Source organism: Carassius carassius, chromosome 21 (assembly GCF_963082965.1).
Source record: "Carassius carassius chromosome 21, fCarCar2.1, whole genome shotgun sequence".
NCBI classification, from domain to species: Eukaryota; Metazoa; Chordata; class Actinopteri; order Cypriniformes; family Cyprinidae; genus Carassius; species Carassius carassius.
In genome coordinates this window covers 16,536,672-16,555,935 of record NC_081775.1, presented here as the reverse complement: position 1 = coordinate 16,555,935, position 19,264 = coordinate 16,536,672, and the positions used below count along the sequence as shown (strand labels likewise).

Genomic DNA, 19,264 nt, shown 5'->3' with positions numbered 1-19,264 from the left:
AATAATAATAATATAAATTGTTATTTTGTTATAGTTCATTTATATTTATTTTAATGTCATTTTATATATATTATTACATTTGAGATGATAATAATAATAATAATGACCTCTTAATTATTATTGTCTCATATTATTACATTAATATTTATTATTGATATTATATTAATTTGGAAATTATTTTGATTATAAGAAATTATTATTATTAATTTTATTATTATTGTTATCGTCATCATTATATGATGCAATATTAATATTAAGGTACAGTTAAACAACTGCCGACCCCCTATCCTTATTGTTTTTCTAAATATACAGTATTGACACATTAAATGAGCTTCTCTCTGGATGACATGAACAAGATGTTTGCGTGAATCTCTGATGACGGAGGGGTGCTTGGGTTGATATGTGTTTAGGAACCACACCTGGCTTCTGTATGTCCGTCTATGTCTGTCCTCATTCTCTCTCTCTCTCTCTCTCTCTCTCTCTCTCTCTCTCTCTCTCTCTCTCTCTCTCTCTCTCTTAACTCTCTCTCACACAATGATTGTTTTACCAAGCACAGGAATTTAAAGCTCTCGATGGGGCTGCAACTTGCCTCTGAAAAAGCAATTAAGTCTTCATTTAAACCATTTGGTCCACTTTCTTGCTGCAGGCGTAAAGCTCGCCTATACAACCTTTTCAGGGCTCCTTTAGAGGGGCCTTGTCAAGAAGAAACCCCTGCACACAAACACACACACACACACACACATGGTCACACCGGCAAAAAATCTAACAGGTTAACACATTAACAGTTTCCAGTTGCTACCCAGCATGAAATGTCAGGCAAGAGGAGAGCAAAAATATGAAAAATACAAAGCATACCACATGCCAGAGGGGCTGGAGGGTGGGGAGGAGTGTGTGTGTTTGAGAGTGTGTCGTCTTGTCGGGTAATTGGCAATGCACACATAAGGCCAGAAATGATTTGCATTTTTGTTGTTTTAAAGTGGTCATTATTGTGCTGAACCATTGTCGATCTGTGTTGGTGTGCGGCCTGTGATGTCATTTCCTCTGCTTGTGAGGGAAGAGGGGCGGCAATGGGCCAGGAGGCCGCCAGCTTCGCACTGTGTGCTTCCCGTGACAGCTTGAAGACATACAGTTGTTGCGCATCCTGCTGCTTAATGCAATCCAGATCTTTGGAATCCAAGTCCACTTTTTTGTCTCCCGCCTCTTTCTTATTCCCTTCTCTTGGAACTGCTGCCATGTCCCCTTTCACTCGATACAGAGGCGGGAATCACAAGCTGCCTCTCTCATTCTGCTCACCATAAAAGTCATCCTGGTGTTCCTTGAGGACTTTCTTTTTTTTCCCTCATCTGATAAAAAAAAATATTATTATTATTGAAATATATTACATAGAAAATCAGAACAGTTAAACATCAGATTTTTTCTTATTTATTCTTTATTTTGCTTTTATTTTCATATTAAATTAAAAACAATACAGTTCAGTGTTTAATAATTCATCTAATAATTGTATGTGTTTTTAATTTAGATTAATCAATTGAAAGTAAATACACCTCATTGTTTTAATCTATTTATTTTTTTAAACCAGTGCAGGTAAATGTCTTGTTTTGTTTTTGTCCATAATCAATATTTTTTTATTTTGTTTAACATCCCATGATTTTTTTAATAATTTTTTTTCATTGTTACATTGAAAACCAGTACAGTTAAATTATTTCCCCTCTCACCTATTTGTTTAAGTATTTATTTTCAGATGAAAATCAGTGTAGCATCTCAGGATATTTTTTTTTCTTCTTTTCTTTATAAACAATTGGTTTTAAGCGTTGAGTGGGATTTTAAGTCATTGTACTATCAAAAACCCTATTTTGCCTTCACGGCAGGAGCTTTCTGTGGCGCCAGGCATTGTGGGTATCTATAGGGGTCAGGAAAAGCAAGTGTTTGCAACATTTGTACAGATGTTGTGTTATTTTTATAGCTCTCCTCCATTTGCTGGGTGGCATTTCCTCCAGTGTTAACAGCAAGGTTAACTGCACACAGACGCGCTCAGGGACTCTGGCCAAATTTTTTATTGTTACACTAACTCAAGCTATTTTTCTCTCACTCACTCTCATTTCTACCACCACCCCCCAAACACACACACAGTAATACACACTGACCCCCAACTCCTGACTGGGAGACTGTAGATTTATTTTCTCAAGAAGCATATATGGCATTGAGTGTGATGCCGTACTGACTTTGCCTTCACAGGAGGTAGCTAGCTCAGTGCTAGGTGAGAAGTGAAGCGTTTAGAGATTGCTATAGTGCTGGTGTGCATTCACAATACTCGCTTATATAGTACATACATATTAGTGTACTTATTCAAGAACTTACAGTAGTGTTAGCAAACAAACCGTGTTGTTTGAGCAGTTTCTAATTTACATTTTCTTTTGATCACCAGCTAACTAGGCAGCGTTTGGTGAGCGCCGATGGAATCATCAACCCAAATGCCTTTTACATTTATTTAACTGCCTGGGTGAGCAATGACCCAGTGGCCTACGCTGCATCCCAGGCCAGCATCCGTCCGCACCCTCCTGAGTGGCTCCATGACAGGACAGACTCCATTCCTGTCAGCAGACTCAACAGTGAGTACTGTTCATTTATCACAGTCCTCAATGTATTATGCTACATTTTTGATTGTATCCAGTTATCTTTAGCTCCTATGCTTTGTGAGCACACCAATTTCATCCCAAAGAGCAACAGAAGGCATTAATGCATTAATTGATTTGGGTTTGCTTAGTTTGTATTGGTGGTTTGGAAATTAAACATTGTAAATCTGAGAATAAACTTGCTATAATTTCGGGAATTTTCTTGTATTTAGGCCTAACAATGACGTCAACATGTAATAGCATTCACAAAGCATTTTACTTCTTTAATGTTACTTATTTCAGAGTAAAACAGAACATTAAATAATAAAATACAACAGAGATTTATCTTATTTTATGGTCACACTTTATTTTAAGGGACAATTCTCACTATTTACAAACTATTAACTATAGCTGTTGCCTTAATAAACTCCTAATTTGCTGCTCATTTATAGTTAGTGAGGTCATTTAGTTTAGCTGTTTGGTATAATTAGGAATGTAGAATATGGTCATGCAGAATAAGTGCTTTATAAGTACAACCCGAATTCCAGAAAAGTTGGGACGTTTTTTAAATTTTAATAAAATGAAAACTAAAAGACTTTCAAATCACATGAGCCAATATTTTATTCACAATAGAACATAGATAACATAGCAAATGTTTAAACTGAGAAAGTTTACAATTTTATGCACAAAATGAGCTCATTTCAATTTTAATTTCTGCTACAGGTCTCAAAATAGTTGGGACGGGGCATGTTTACCATGGTGTAGCATCTCCTTTTCTTTTCAAAACAGTTTGAAGACGTCTGGGCATTGAGGCTATGAGTTGCTGGAGTTTTGCTGTTGGAATTTGGTCCCATTCTTGCCTCATATAGATTTCCAGCTGCTGAAGAGTTCGTGGTCGTCTTTGACGTATTTTTCGTTTAATGATGCGCCAAATGTTCTCTATAGGTGAAAGATCTGGACTGCAGGCAGGCCAGGTTAGCACCCGGACTCTTCTACGACGAAGCCATGCTGTTGTTATAGCTGCAGTATGTGGTTTTGCATTGTCCTGCTGAAATAAACAAGGCCTTCCCTGAAATAGACGTTGTTTGGAGGGAAGCATATGTTGCTCTAAAACCTTTATATACCTTTCAGCATTCACAGAGCCTTCCAAAACATGCAAGCTGCCCATACCGTATGCACTTATGCACCCCCATACCATCAGAGATGCTGGCTTTTGAACTGAACGCTGATAACAGGCTGGAAGGTCTCCCTCCTCTTTAGCCCGGAGGACACGGCGTCCGTGATTTCCAACAAGAATGTCAAATTTGGACTCGTCTGACCATAAAACACTATTCCACTTTGAAATAGTCCATTTTAAATGAGCCTTGGCCCACAGGACACGACGGCGCTTCTGGACCATGTTCACATATGGCTTCCTTTTTGCATGATAGAGCTTTAGTTGGCATCTGCTGATGGCACGGCGGATTGTGTTTACCGACAGTGGTTTCTGAAAGTATTCCTGGGCCCATTTAGTAATGTCATTGACACAATCATGCCGATGTGTGATGCAGTGTCGTCTGAGAGCCCGAAGACCACGGGCATCCAATAAAGGTCTCCGGCCTTGTCCCTTACAATTTTTTTACGCAGTCTTTCACAGATTGAAGAGCCTCTGCCCATCTTTACTTCTGAGAGACTCTGCTTCTCTAAGACAAAGCTTTTATAGCTAATCATGTTACAGACCTGATATCAATTAACTTAATTAATCACTAGATGTTCTCCCAGCTGAATCTTTTCAAAACTGCTTGCTTTTTTAGCCATTTGTTGCCCTTGGCCAACTTTTTTGAGACCTGTAGCAGGCATTAAATTTTAAATGAGCTAATTAAGTGGATAAAAGTGTACAATTTCTCAGTTTAAACATTTGCTACGTTATCTATGTTCTATTGTGAATAAAATATTGGCTCATGTGATTTGAAATTCCTTTAGTTTTCATTTTATTAAAATTTAAAAAACGTCCCAACTTTTCCGGAATTCGGGTTGTAAATATGAAAGACTATTAGTATTCTGTTAACATTCTTAACAAGACGTCTGACATTTGGCTGATAGTCAGGCAGCGAAAGTGGGTTTATTAAATTTGTAGTCGTATCTTTAAAGTTAACAGTGCCACCGGGCTGCGTAAGCTTGTGTACAGTGTGTGTGTGTACAGTACACAGTGGGCGCTTGGGAGAAATGTGACTGGATAACAAGCTGAAACGGCCTCTCCGACTCTGACCCCCCTGCAGCAGGCTGGCAGACGTCCAACTCCCGTCCTGATGGAAATTTATAGTGGAGATTATAACGGGACAAAAGCATGTTTAGCAAGTGGTCCTGCCTGACCCCTTCAGGCACTGGAACACACACTCAGATATTCCCTCCCTTCCACCCACACGCCCTTCACAGAGGCTCTCACACACACCTCCGGAGCGCTAGTCATTCTGGGTCACATTCTTCTGATTTTATTTGTGGTTTTAAGACTGCCGCTTATCCAAGTCCAGTAGCCGGAGTGATGAGTCATTCCAGGCTTGCTGCTGAAAGCCCTGCAGTGCACACAAGCTTTGATGACAGGTGATAACTGTCAGCATGAATTTGGCAATGCTCAAATGTTTGATGGTCGTCCGTGTGTGTTCGTTCCCGAGAAGAGCAGGGGGATATTTCAGTGCAGATTTTTGACAGCATAATTACAGCAGATCACAGTCAGGATTGACACTCGACTGCATGTCGAGATATGATAGCTGGTAATTTAGCCCCCTCTCCTTCCCGGGGCGGAAAAGAAATCGACATGTTTAATATGTGAAGTCTGTCACCTTGAGAACGCTGATGTCCTTTATGTTAACTATGATTTGCTAAGAGTGAGAGATGATGCATTGGAAAAAAATAAATGTCATTTTAATGATAAAAGATTAAAAATGCTATGGTAAAAACATAGCATACAACCAGTGTGTTACACAAGTTCAAAGTGGATTGTATTGTAATTTAATAGGTTGGTTTATTAACATATAATTAGTTAATGAAGATAATACCATTAAGTTCCGACAGCTACAGCAGTGTTTTTTTTATCATAATTTTCACAGATGTTTACAGGATGTGGCTTGTTGTAAAAGTGAAATTTACATTACAATTATCTCATTACTGTGACCATCTTTGCATTTATCTTCTGCAGTTCCTGCCGCTGAGCCCATCGAATATGCACAGTTTCCCTTCTACCTCAACGGGCTTCGCGAGACGCCACAGTTCGTGGAGGCCATCGAGAGCGTCCGCGCCATCTGCAGCAACTACAGCCGTCAGGGCTTGCCCAGCTATCCCAACGGCTACCCCTTCCTCTTCTGGGAGCAGTATGTAGGCCTGCGCCACTGGCTCCTGCTGTCTATCAGCCTCGTGCTGGCCTGCACCTTCCTGGTGTGCGCTGTCTTCCTGCTCAACCCCTGGACTGCCGGAATCATAGTGAGTTTCTCCTTAAGATGTGTCAGGGTTTTGTGCAAACGTACATTCATCACAGATTTGGATCTGTAAATGTACATTCAAGGCCGTACAAACCAATACTTTTTGCTATGAAACAGAACATTTATGTGAACTCCTATATGGTCTTAAATATCCAATGCAATTATCTGTTTGTTTGTTTTTAGTTGGAGGCTAGGTCAATATCTTCTTAAATTGTTTGCAAAGCGAATTCTTTTTTTTTTCTGAATATTTGACATCAGATTAAGTGTAGTAAGTATTTTTGGCATAAAAGTAATATTTGAGATATTGTGACATTTATTTGTATTGGACTTGGTGTGAGCAGGCCTTCATTGGTTAAGGGATGGATGGATGGATAAATAGATCGATGTTACAATTGCGACTTTATTTCTTAATTGCAACTATTTCTCATAACTGTGCATCATAATATGTTTAATATTTCGCAGATGCATCTATTTTCTAATAATTGCTTCTTTACAACTCACTATTGCACATATTTCTTGTGACTGTGTATGATTTTTTTTCTGTATGTCTTTATCACAAACTTTCTGTCAATAACCTTTTTGTTTACTCTGAGGTGGAAAAAAACGTACTAATTGGGAACTAATTAAAAGTGTACCATTTGGAGCAAGACGGGAGGGCAGGCAGGAATAGCTCAAGAGAAGCTGTGTTTTTATAGCCCTGCGCTTTGTGTTTATCTTATACTGTGAGAGCCAGTTTGTTTAGTCTACGTGAGGCTTTTTGAGACATTTCTTTAAAATAAATGGGGAATTGAGGGGTTACCACAGCAACTATATCACTCCACATATAAAACAGACCTGCTGTTCCTGCTGAAATGTGTGTGTATGTATATCATTTATATCATTCGTGAGATCTAACGTTCTTTCCCACACTGTGTCTCCGCTTTTCGATGGTCTCTGTTTTTATTAGCGGCAGTGTTTAAGCCATCTGACTGATCTAACTTTGTCTGACAGGATAGCAGTTTCATCCTTTTGCTTTACTGGACACTTGAAAGGGAAAGTTATAGCCCTGCTTCAACTTTTACCATTGTGCTTTTGTCCCAGACCACCAGCGGCCTCCTTAAACTCCATACATCCCCACTTCCGCCATGCTCGACCCCCCTTTCATTTGTCAGCCCTCCCAGCCCCAAACTCCCCTCCGTTGGCCCTCTTTCTGTCCTCTTCATCCCTCTTTAAAGGCAGCTGGGCCCCCCAGTAACCCAAGACTCATCAGCTGATTGTGGCATTTACTTAACCAGTTCGTAGCTCGGGTTCAGCTCCATATGAAAGCGTCACAAATGGGCCCTTCTGAGGAGCAGATATTTTCCCACATTCCACAGCGCTTTATCTTAGCTAACCCATCTAACCTGAGCTGTACTTTAATTTAATCTATGTAAAGTACAGCTACTCGTGTTTTAGGACAGAACTTTATGTTTGCCGGTCCTTTCTCGCAGGTCTTGGTGCTGTCTTTGATGACGGTGGAGCTGTTTGGCATGATGGGATTGATCGGCATCAAGCTCAGCGCTGTCCCTGTCGTCATCCTCATCGCTTCCGTTGGCATTGGTGTGGAGTTCACCGTCCACGTGGCACTAGTGAGTTTAAATTTATCTCATAACTGTGACTGTATGTAGCTAGTTCACTCATTGTGATGATTATTGGATGTGTTTATTAGTGGTTCATATTGATCATATTTGTTGTTTTCCTCCCAGGCATTCCTCACAGCCATTGGGGACAGGAACAAGCGAGCCATTCTAGCGCTTGAGCACATGTTCGCCCCAGTGCTGGACGGAGCGTTTTCCACCCTGCTAGGAGTCTTGATGCTGGCGGGGTCAGAGTTTGACTTCATAGTCAGGTAAAAACAGCAGACTTCTGCTGTGTAGATTGTGGTGCATTGTACTTTAAGATGGGGATGTCTATTCCAGTGTCAAGCTAATTTTGTCCACATTAAAAACTATGGTTAATCAAAAAAGGTGGAATCCTTGTTTAAAGGGGTCATATGATGCTTTTTTAAAGATCATTATTTTGTGTATTTGGTGTAACAGAATATGTTGACATGCTTTAATGTTCAAACAACACATTCTTTTTCAAATACTGTACATTATTGTGGGTCCTCTATTCCCCACCTCTCTCAAACGAGTCGTTTTCTATAAAGTCCCTCCTGACAAACGCAGCCTGCTCTGATTGGCCAACTGACCCAGTGCATTATGATTGGCCAAACACTGCAAACACTCGTCAGAAATGTAACACCCCTTACCATAATCGCGAGTTTCATCTTTCAAAATAAATGTAGATAGTTAAATAATAAAAGATAGTTAATGTCCTTAGTTTTACCATCAGTTCAAGCCTGAAAGGGGAACAGTCGCGTGACAGACACAGTGATGAAGCTCGCATGTGTTTGCAGTACACAAGCCACGGACGTTAAGACAGCTGACTCCACTATGTGACCCTGTCTCTCTCTCTCACATACACACACATACACACACAAACACTTGATGCGCAAAAATCCGCATTTGAACATTCTATAGCAAATACTTAAAATAATAGAAAAAAACATACAGTAGCTGTTTCAGAAGCGCCAGATTGTCGTAGCGAAGTCAGAATTGTCTCCTCTCCTAGGATCACGAAACGGTCGTCCATAAAATGCATTGCTGTTCTGTTGTAAGTACCGTATTTTCCGGACTATAAGTCACACTTTTTTTCATAGTGTGGCTGGTCCTGCGACTTATAGTCAGGTGCGACTTATTTATCAAAATTAATTTGACATGAACCAAGAGAAATGAATCAAGAGAAATTAACCAATAGAAAACCTTATCGTCTACAGCCGCGAGAGGGCACTCTATGCTGCTCAGTGCTCCTGAATGAGCACTCAAGAACCAAGAGAATGTTTTCTCTTGGTTCTTGGTTCCAAATAAATGCAACTTATAGTCCAGTGCGACTTATATATGTTTTTTCCTTGTCATGCCATATTTTTGGACTGATGCAACTTATATTTAGTTGCGACTTATAGTCCGAAAAATATGGTAATCTTAAAGATTCCTAAAAATATTCTTTGTGGAATATTTGCATAATAATGTCCAATTGTTCATAGAGTGACATAGACATGTGGGGGCGTGTTTGAATGAGCCTTTTTAGGGGGGCGTGGCAGAGTCTTAACTTTGATAAAGAACATCTCTTTGGATTTAACACTTTAGTCTTTGCAACTTTACAGATCTTCTTCATGCACCAAGAGCTTGTAACACTTCAAAGAGAAAGGAAAAATTTTAATTGCATCATATAACCCCTTTAACAGGTATTATTAATCTAAAAATGAAAATTCTGGCTTAATTTACTCATCATGTTATTCCAAACCCAATGTTTTTTGTTCATCTTTAAAACACAACTTAAAATATATATTAAATCAAACCCAAGATATTTCTGTCTCTCTATTGAAACCAAAATTTTGAGTCTTCAAAAAGTTCACAAGTTCTATAAACAGGTTTGTTCTTGCACATCTATCTATCTGTCTGTCTGTCTGTCTATCTATATACACACACACACACACACATAAATTCACTTTTATTTTGAAAATGAACAGATGACATGAGTATGAGTACAAAATTTTCGGGTGAACAACACTCATATATTCATAGTGAGTGTGATTGTTATCCAGTAAATTTCCTGTGATGAAGCAGCTATCTAGCTCAAAAATATTATTGTATGAACTTTACAACTGAAAAATTGACAAAATGCACCTCTCTTTGCTCGTCACCGTTGGCATGGACAGAAACCAATTAACATAGAAAAGATAGCTTTTAACATGCGTCACTTTTGTCACTTCACCCCTGGTTATGATACAATGTAAATGTTTTCTTAACTCTCTTCTCAGTCCTAACCAACCTCCCTTCACATTCAACAAGCACATATCTTTCCTGTCTGTCTTCACAGAGCTTTAGGCTCTCCTGTGTTTTCTGTAATCTTTTTTTTTTGTTTGTTTCTACGGCCCTGCAAAGACATTTACAAGCGGAGAGCAGAGAGGGCCCGGGGGTTATTTTGTTGCTAGTCGAGGAGTGGAAATGAGGAGTGACACACACTGCTACTTAGAGCATCTAAATCAGTAACTTTGCAATGTCTTTATTTTTTACGTCCTTCCTGAGAACAGATGAGACAAACAAATCTGGTCATTTATTGTTTCTTGAGGTGGTATCGAGACTTTCGTTGTGCTGAAATTCAGATTACACTTATATCAAACTGAGCCATGGGTGTTTGAGTGGTAAGTATCTCATCTGTTTCTACAGGAGGGAAAGAACAAATGTCTGCAGTAGCTCATTCTTATTAGAGGACTGGAAAACCACCACAGCCCTCCACCCTCAAATTACTTTGGATCTAAAGTAGCATGCCAGAAAAATAATGCACACACAAGTTTAGAGCAATCACACACGGTCTCTCCGCAGACCACATTGGGCCCCATTCCCTCTCATGGGCTCCCATTGAAACGCAACTACTGTTTTTTCATCAAACAAAACCCCCTGGCCTCCAAAGATATGGAAAAAAACAAAAACGCAGACTGTATTTTTATAGCCTTGCAGGAATAAATGTTTCCCTGACTTTGCTCTGTCAGGTCCGCTAATGTTTTGAATCTAAACAGATCAGATGAGATGCCCAGCGAGGTTTCGCTAGGGAGAAGTGGCTTTAGAGAACGGCCCTTGGTTCAGAGACGCTTCACACGACGTCTCGAAGTTCAAAGTTGAAGAACATAAAACTCTTTTGTTGCTTCAGCCAGTCTGAAGCAATCTCTCTCATCCGTGGAAAAGCACACCGATGTAAATCACTCGTCAATATGAACATTTAGTTTGGAGTCTGAGACTTTCCGAACAGTTCAACCAAGAAGATGTTCATTTTTCATAGTCTGTTGATTTGTAGCTATTGATCTGTTGGATCTTTCTGCTTGTGAGTTCTGCCTTTCGTGTGGTAGAGCAAGAGCCAAATGCAAACCAAAAAGTGCAATTCAAGAAGACTTGCCTGATGAAATACAGGCAGACTAAAGTTCCAAACTTTTTTTTCTAACATAAGCCTAAATAATAACAGGCTGGCTTCTCTCTCCACTCTTATCCTAAACAAGTGGCGTCTGCTTGGTTAAACACTGTGGTAGCTCTTCCCTTGAACCAGACCTGCAAAACCTCCTGAAAGATGTAAATAATGCAAGCGTTTCTAGAGAGACATGCAGGTCTGTGGTTCTCCAGAGAGAAGCCCACCTTGTGCGGCCATTACAGGACATTGTTTGAGTCCAAAGAGCTGCTTGCAAACCTGGGGAGGCCGAGTAAGAGCAGTATAGTTATAAATGTGTCTATGAGTTTAGTCTGAGGCACAGCTGTGCTGCATACCAGCTGGCGGGTGTTTGCTATACCCACTGTTTCCCCCACACATGCATTCACATATTCATCCCAGTTTTAATGCATCTTTTACCTGTCCAATGCCTTGGATAGTATCACTGCAAAAAAAAAAAGTTTTCCAAGAAAAATATAAATACATCCTTTAACCGTGATCATTTTACTTAAGAATAAAAATCGTGTAAGATAATAAGAGTGGTTTTCTATACATATATATATATATATATATATATATATATATATATATATATATATATATGTATGTGTGTGTGTGTGTGTGTTTCTTAATTTTTTTATATTTTATCTAGATGGATAGATCAATTAAAATTATATTTTATATATTAGTGCTGTCAAATGATTAATCGCATACAAAATAAGTTTTTGTTTGCATAATATGTGTTTTGTGTATATTTATTATGTATATGTTAATGCACACACATACAGTATTTATTTAGAAAATATTTACATGTCTACTTTTATATTCATATAATTTATTTTCTAAATAAATAGATTTAATATATAAACAAAATATTTTTCTGAAATATATACATTCATATGTGTGTATTTGTATACATAATAAATATACACAGTACACAGATATGTAAAGAAAAACTTATCTTGAATGCGATTAATCATTTGCCAGCACTAATATATATATATGTGTGTGTGTGTGTGTGTGTGTGTGTGTGTGTGTGTGTGTGTGTGTGTGTGTGTGTGTGTGTGTGTGTGTGTAAGGGATTATCAACGGTGCATTTGCGTGATTAGTGTGGGTTTGTGTGCATCAATTAAAGCAGCACGTTAATATGGAATGGTGATTAAACCGACTTGGAACTACCCGTGCATTAAACGGTTTTACTGCATAACCTGCCAGCCAATCAGAATCCATTATTCAGACATACCATAGAATAATATATATCTATATATATTTGGGCTTTCTTTTTTTGAGGAACAAGATGGCAGCTGCAATTCGAGCTGCAGCAGTTTACACAGATGCTTTGCTGGAGTAGTGGAGGACGGAAGCTGGCCATAATGAAGAAGAGAGAAAGAGCGAGCGAGCGAAGGAGGACAGGAGGGAGGGATTTGTCGAGGAGATTGGGGGTCTTACCTGATACTCTTGAGATTTAATTAGAGTAGGGGATTGTGAAAGGCATGGAAATTTCACAGGGGCTTAGTATAGAAAGAGTGATAGAGAGTGAAAGAGAAGGAAAAGTGAATGTGCTTGAGGCCAGGCAAGAGGGGCCTGTAGTCTTTCCTCTCCTCTCTTCCTCCTAGACTAAATTGTTTAAATTCTATACCGTTCACTTCATTTGTTTGCTTCTGCGTTCTTTTTTTAAAGAGTGAGAGAGGCCCCTGTGCCTTTGTGCTTCGCCTTTCTTCTCTCGCAAGCCTGTACTCCACATTCCTTCCCGTTTTGCTTTCCCTGTGTTTACTTGTACTCCACTCACCGCTAGAAAAAGAAAAAAAGACTCGCTCTTTTTCCTTCCCTATTTTCCATACCTTTGAATTAACCAACTAATTATGTCCTCTGCTTCTCTGTGCTGCTTTCTAAAAGACCTCTTTGGAGACTTTCTCTGGCACAAGGTAAATTTAGTTTAAAACCAAACCCGACTAAAGTCTTTTTGTGTGTGAATGCTTGTTAGAATGAGTCACTTTTGCTCTGTGCTTCATTCAGAGCAGTGAAGTTTTTATTTTTATTCTAATGACAGTGTTTTTTGCTGTATATTTGCAGGTATTTCTTCGCTGTTTTGGCCATCCTAACAGTGTTAGGGGTCCTGAATGGACTGGTGCTGCTCCCAGTCTTATTGTCCTACTTTGGCCCTTACCCTGAGGTAGGAAGATTGCTCCCATTAAGTTATCCAGCATTACACTTTCACATGTCATACATAGAGCTATGCAGAGTTATTATATTTGCTGCTTAGCATTGTCTGAAAGAGTGACATTAAGGGATTCCAATATTACAAATTCAGATTTTACCATTGCTGTTCTCACATCAAGTTTACCGTCACTGCTTTTTAATTATTCGGGGGAAAAAAAGAATCAAAATGATGCATAAAACTTTTTAGGAATGTTTATATGTACATCCCTCAATCATCATTACATGGTTTGCCCCCACAAAAAAAAAAAACAGAGCTTTGATCGTAGAACTAACCATTTAAATATGATCTTACTTATTCTTACCTGACATATTGAGTTGCAACTGGTATTTATATGCATTTTAAGAACTCTGCTGCAATATTATAAAGATCTTCTATTTATATTGCAGGCTATCAGAGTTTCATCTTACTGTTTGGCCATATAAATATCAGCAACTGGAAAAAAAATTACATTTTGCTCAGCTTTGGGACTTTTTTTGACCAAATTGCATAGCATTTTAATTATATGCAATTTATCGGTTATTGATCATAACATAAGCATTTTAAAGCTTGGCTTAAGTGTCCAAATACTTCTTAGACCCAGTGTACATATTCAAGACTAGCACTGTACCTTCTGATGATGCAAATTTTCAAATTGTCACAGGACTTGCACAAATGTCAGACAGAGCAGCTTCTCAGATTTTGATTTCCACTACACTTCCAGGTATCTCCAGCAGATGGGCGAAGCCGGCTGCCCACACCGTCCCCAGAGCCTCCCCCACAGGTGGTCCGCTTCACCATGCGACCCAGTCACACGGCCCCTGAAGCAGGTTCAGACTCATCAGACTCAGAATATGGTTCCAACACTACTGTGTCCGGCATTAGCCAGGAGCTTCAGCAGTATGGCCTCCAGCCCAACAGGGGGCGATCAGCCAGACTAGAGGAGTTGCGAATCGCCACAGGGGGACGACAAGGCAGGCGTCAAGTTGAACTGCCAATGTTTCCTCCTTACTCAGTGAGTACAGCATTTATATCAATATATATCTGACAAAAACAATGAACTAACATTGTTTTCCACATTTTCCGCAGGATGAAACTAGACAGCAGCAACCACCGCAGCATTACAGGTCTACCCATCTATCCAGTTCTCAGGATGCTGGACCTCAGTCGTCAAAGCGATACTGTAGCAGGGACCCTAAGAGGGACTCTGGGAGTGGACCCCCGCCCCCCCCTCACAGGCCGCGCATGGATGCTTTTGAAACCTCTACTGAGCCAGGTGGCTGTTTGGGCCCCAACCACCGTGAACGTTCAGGGGCCCATCGCCCCCGCTCCCACAACCTCTACACTCACCCTTCCCATCCGTCCACAGGCCCCACCTACTATCAGCCCATCACAACAGTGACAGCCTCAGCCTCAGTGACGGTCGCCGTTCATTCGGGGATACCCAGCCATAGTGCCGCCTACCCATCCCACCCCTCCAACGACAGCTATCACACTTCAGAAGATGTCTACACTGACCCTCACTTCTCCGACCCTCACGTGCCCTTTGACAAGAGCAGCGACAGCTCGAAAACAGAGGGCATGGAGCTGCAGGATCTAGAATATGACACTCCCAATGTCTGCCACTCAACACCCTCCAGCTGAGGTTAGACAAGATGCTTATTATATGGCTGATTTCAATAAAATGGTCCACATCAAATCAGCAGTTTCATGCACTCTATGACTAAATAAGGCTGTCAATTAATTCAGATATTTAATAATAATAATACTAAGTCATATTAGTACTGATGATGTAATGTTTATTCTTAATTAAAAACACCATAAAAAATATATGTTATACATATTATATATCATCATATATATTTACACTACCATTCAAAAGTTTGGGGGCAGTAATAATTTTTTGGAGGGAAAAAAGGATGCATTATATTGCTCAAATAATAATAATAACGGTTTCCACTAAAATTTTAAGTCAAGTTAATTTTATCTGTATAACACTTTTCACAGTGTGCATTATTTCAAAGAAGCTTTACAGAAAATTGTGATGGTAATGTTTGTAGTATCTTAATATCTTCATGCATTATAGTTGCATTTAGCAACATTCATAATGATGTTTCTCGAGCAGCAAATCAGCATATCAGACTGATTTCTGAAGATCATGTGACTCTGAAGACTGGAGTAATGGCTGCTAAAAATTCAGCTTTGCCTTCACAGGAATACATTTTAATTTAAATTATAATAACACTTCTATCTGATTCAGTTATGTGGATTTACTTTGTTATTATTAGTTCATTCTGTTCTATTTTTAACTTCTGTTAACCGTTTCTTCACTCCGTTGTGTTCACAGTGGTTGAATGTTGAAGCTCAAACAGCCAAAGATGGGACATCAGTCTGCCAGCGCGGCAGAAACATGGTGCTGCACGGCTGGGACACTTTGACCAGCGGCACCTTTACGGTGCTTGACTCTGTTACTGTATAACCCTGGTGTATTATTGTTAGATATTTCTATAAGTATTTATGTGTACACAAATGTAAATAATGAACGAGAGTAGCTATAATTTGACCGGGGTCGTCAGACTTGTGTTCCAAGTGCCCACCCATCATTTGTGTGTGTATCTGTGCCATAAGGAAACTTCATTCTTGACAAGCATTTCAGCATACGGTCGTTGCTGCTTATGATATTGTTGTAATGTTTGTATAATGCTATGCAATTATTTTCTCTAATTTTATAGAACCGTGTGTGAGAGAGTTTGTAAATGTGTTGTTGTGTGTGTGAATATTTTTGGTTCACGACAGACCCCCTAGACCCCTCAGATGCATATTAACTAACAAGAACAAACTCTAAGTGACCTAACATAATATGTTAAATGATTTTGTGGCAGTTAAATGGGTTTCCATTGCACTTACGGTACACTTCTGTTCAAAACACCAGTACAAAACTGCACAGATCCTTTCACTTTCAGAGGACACATTCAGGGAAATATTTGTTCAGACATACGCTAGATATGTAAAATTCACATTAATGACCAGTTGTTTGTCGACGAGCATTAGATGTTTAAGCATGCGTGCGTGCAGATGTTTGCGTTTTGTGTGTATTGAAGCGTTAGTGTTTATGCTTTTTTAATGTTCATTTGCTTATCACAAACCTGTGGTAGTTGGAAAAAACAAATACTGTTTAACAATGAAACACGCTATGCGTGAGAATTTAGCTGCGCAGAAATGAAGAAGGAAACGAGTGATTGTTGGATGACTGTGCCTCTGTTTTTATGTCTCTGGTCTTTTTGTACTTCATACTCCAGTTATTTACTGTAAATCGGCCATTTGTGGCCACCCTGAATTTGCTCATTACTCCCACTTTGCATTACTAAAATAATGCAATGTGACAGTAATTTCAGGTTTCTCTTGTAGCTTCATTTTTTTTCTTTAAGGCATTATTTCCTGTCATTCAATTGTGGTTTAAGCTAAAACATTACTGTTGCAAGTTGCAACAGAATTCTTTCTATATCTGTTGGCGTAACTTTTTTGTTTGTTTCTTTGTTTTGATAAGCTAAGCTAATGAGCATTCTCAAGGTGTGCATTGCACAGTGGCCGATCACGACGATGGTTTTTGTCGATACGTTGACCTCAATGACAAACCGCAACTACTGGCCCTAATTTAGCAAGAGCTGTTCTCTGCGCTGACCTCACCTCATAAAAATCCACAACATAACACCGTGACACTAATTGGAAGTTCCCCCTCAACTGCCAACTGGTTCATGCGAGTGCTCAAGGGTCATGGAGACCCACTTCTCTGTGGCTCTGAAGCTAACGTGTGTGTCTTTAAGAGTGTGTTTGTGTGTTGGCTGTGACCCCCTCATCCAGACTGACTTCCTGTCAAACATATGTTTGTTCTTGACGAAGACTTTGAGAGTTGTTCTGTGTTGTTTGTTTGTAGTGTTTGTGTTCTCCTACATGTCACATTGGCAGAAATGGGAGAAAATCATGGCTGGCAACTATTATATATATATTCTATTTTTTTTTTTTTTTTTACATTTGTTTTGCAATATTTATATTTTTGTATAATAAGATGTTGTTTTGTTCAATAATGGTCATAATGCCAGTTCTTAACAATGCAGGGATTTTTACGTCTGTCGGGAAACACTATTATTACAGTCTCTTTGTTACATTCATGGATTTTGATCTGTATAAAGTGCTTACTAATGTTAAATAGGAAAAAAAAAGAGTATATAACAGTTACCTTACAGATTCATCATAGCTCTTAGAGGATTTTAAAAGGAAAATAATCAATGTTTTTTACAGACTGCCATTTTTTCCCTTGTTTTGGTGTGGATGTATGTCATTTTCAGTTACAAAGATAAATGTATGCCATATAATTTATTTATATGAAAATTTATTTTTGTAGTGTACATAGTAGTTGTCAAGTTATTTGACAGAAGTATATTTTTAAAGAGTTTATATGTAATGCTACCATTGTTTGTGAGAACATAACTGAGAAGACATTAAGATGCACACTTTCATTGCTAACTTGTTCACGGACGACTAAAGTTCCCCTGTTACAGTGTTACATAGTGAGTCCGATCTGAAGACTGTTTTTGGGTTTTGTGAAAAGCTAGCCATGAAAGTAGAACAAATGTACTAGCTCTCTAAATAATAATGTTCAAACACTGATAGAATTCTAACAAATAAAAATATTATAACTTATTTGTCTCTTTGCTATACATTTAATAAATGATTCTTCAAATTGTAGCTACCTGGGACTATTTCTTTAGCATAACCTTACGAGCTGCATGACTTAACTGTTGCGTCAAACATTGGCATTTATTGGTCCTTAAACGGATTGATTTAAACAAGCCGTCGAATCCATTGTGGGATATGCTATGCAAATTTCCTGACTTAGCCTGTGTACGTTTCAGACAGCTCCATTTGAAGCCTAATCGATTTGCCGGAGCTTTACATTAAAGTCACAAAACTCCAACAACGTTATCTCGCACACGATTTCGACGTGCTGACATCTGGCTACAAATTCAATCCCCCGTTCAGGCAGCCATGCTCTACTCTGCGCTCGGCTCTCTTGTATGATTCTGATTGACAGTTTTATAGACTTCAAGGAAATTGGTTGTAGTTACAATACAGCTGGTGTGCTCTAAGTAATGAAAAGGGGCATATGGCCTTAAAAACCGAGTGATGGAGACTGATTCAGGCTGCCCCCTTCTAACTCTGCTGCATGGGTGGCAGCCATTTATTATTAATACGCTGGAGTTGCCAAGCTTGTTTCAATCTACTGTAACCTTTGATACACTGCAGTGACTCTGTCTCTGAATACACTGTGGTCGGTGTAATTGCTTTTAGAGCCAATGAGACCACAACCTGTATGATTCAATCTGGACTGACTTTCTAATCATGTAATGTGATCTAGGCTCAGACATAGCACTTTGGTGCTGGACTTAGTTGTTCATTAACATTTTTTGCAAAATGAGCTTTGTGCTTTTTACTTCATATAAATGATTCCAAAAAGACCCTTTATTGGCGCTTAGCTGTAATACCAGTTCATGAAATCTGTGACCTTGTGACATCATCTGACTTTTGCGTAGAGGTTGTTATTGAAGGATGGGACATCACAAACTACATTGAACCTGACAGCAAAACCTGCAACCTTTTAGTATCATATTCATTCCACATGCAAAGAAGGAAGTAACTTTGAATCTGGAAAACCAGAGGCAAAAAAAGAATCATGACCTTCGCTAACATTATAAGTGGTCTTTAAAAAGAATAACATGGTGTTTAAAATATTTATTTAAACATCTTTCGTAAGTAAAAATCTATGTATGCCAACCTGAAAATCATGACATTTGCCAAGTATACTCGGAATTGGTGCTCTGCATTTAACCCATCCAAGTGCACACACACAGCAGTGAGAAGTGAACACACACCCAAAGAGGAGGGGGCAGCTGTATCCAGCAACT

General features: G+C 39.1%; 1 protein-coding gene across 1 annotated transcript in view; it reads left to right on the top strand.

Annotated features, from left to right (window-relative positions):
- The window catches only part of LOC132097655 (protein patched homolog 1-like), a 56,258-nt gene extending 38,211 nt beyond the window's left edge, over window positions 1-18,047 (top strand). Inside the window, exons 17-24 of the mRNA XM_059503516.1 lie at window positions 2,426-2,609; window positions 5,788-6,068; window positions 7,537-7,674; window positions 7,792-7,934; window positions 13,178-13,277; window positions 14,026-14,316; window positions 14,391-14,946; window positions 15,649-18,047. Coding sequence (XP_059359499.1) covers window positions 2,426-2,609; window positions 5,788-6,068; window positions 7,537-7,674; window positions 7,792-7,934; window positions 13,178-13,277; window positions 14,026-14,316; window positions 14,391-14,945 — 1,692 coding nt within the window. The 3' untranslated portion in view covers window position 14,946; window positions 15,649-18,047. The remainder of the gene's footprint in view (window positions 1-2,425; window positions 2,610-5,787; window positions 6,069-7,536; window positions 7,675-7,791; window positions 7,935-13,177; window positions 13,278-14,025; window positions 14,317-14,390; window positions 14,947-15,648) is intronic.
- Window positions 18,048-19,264: the final 1,217 nt, after the last annotated feature.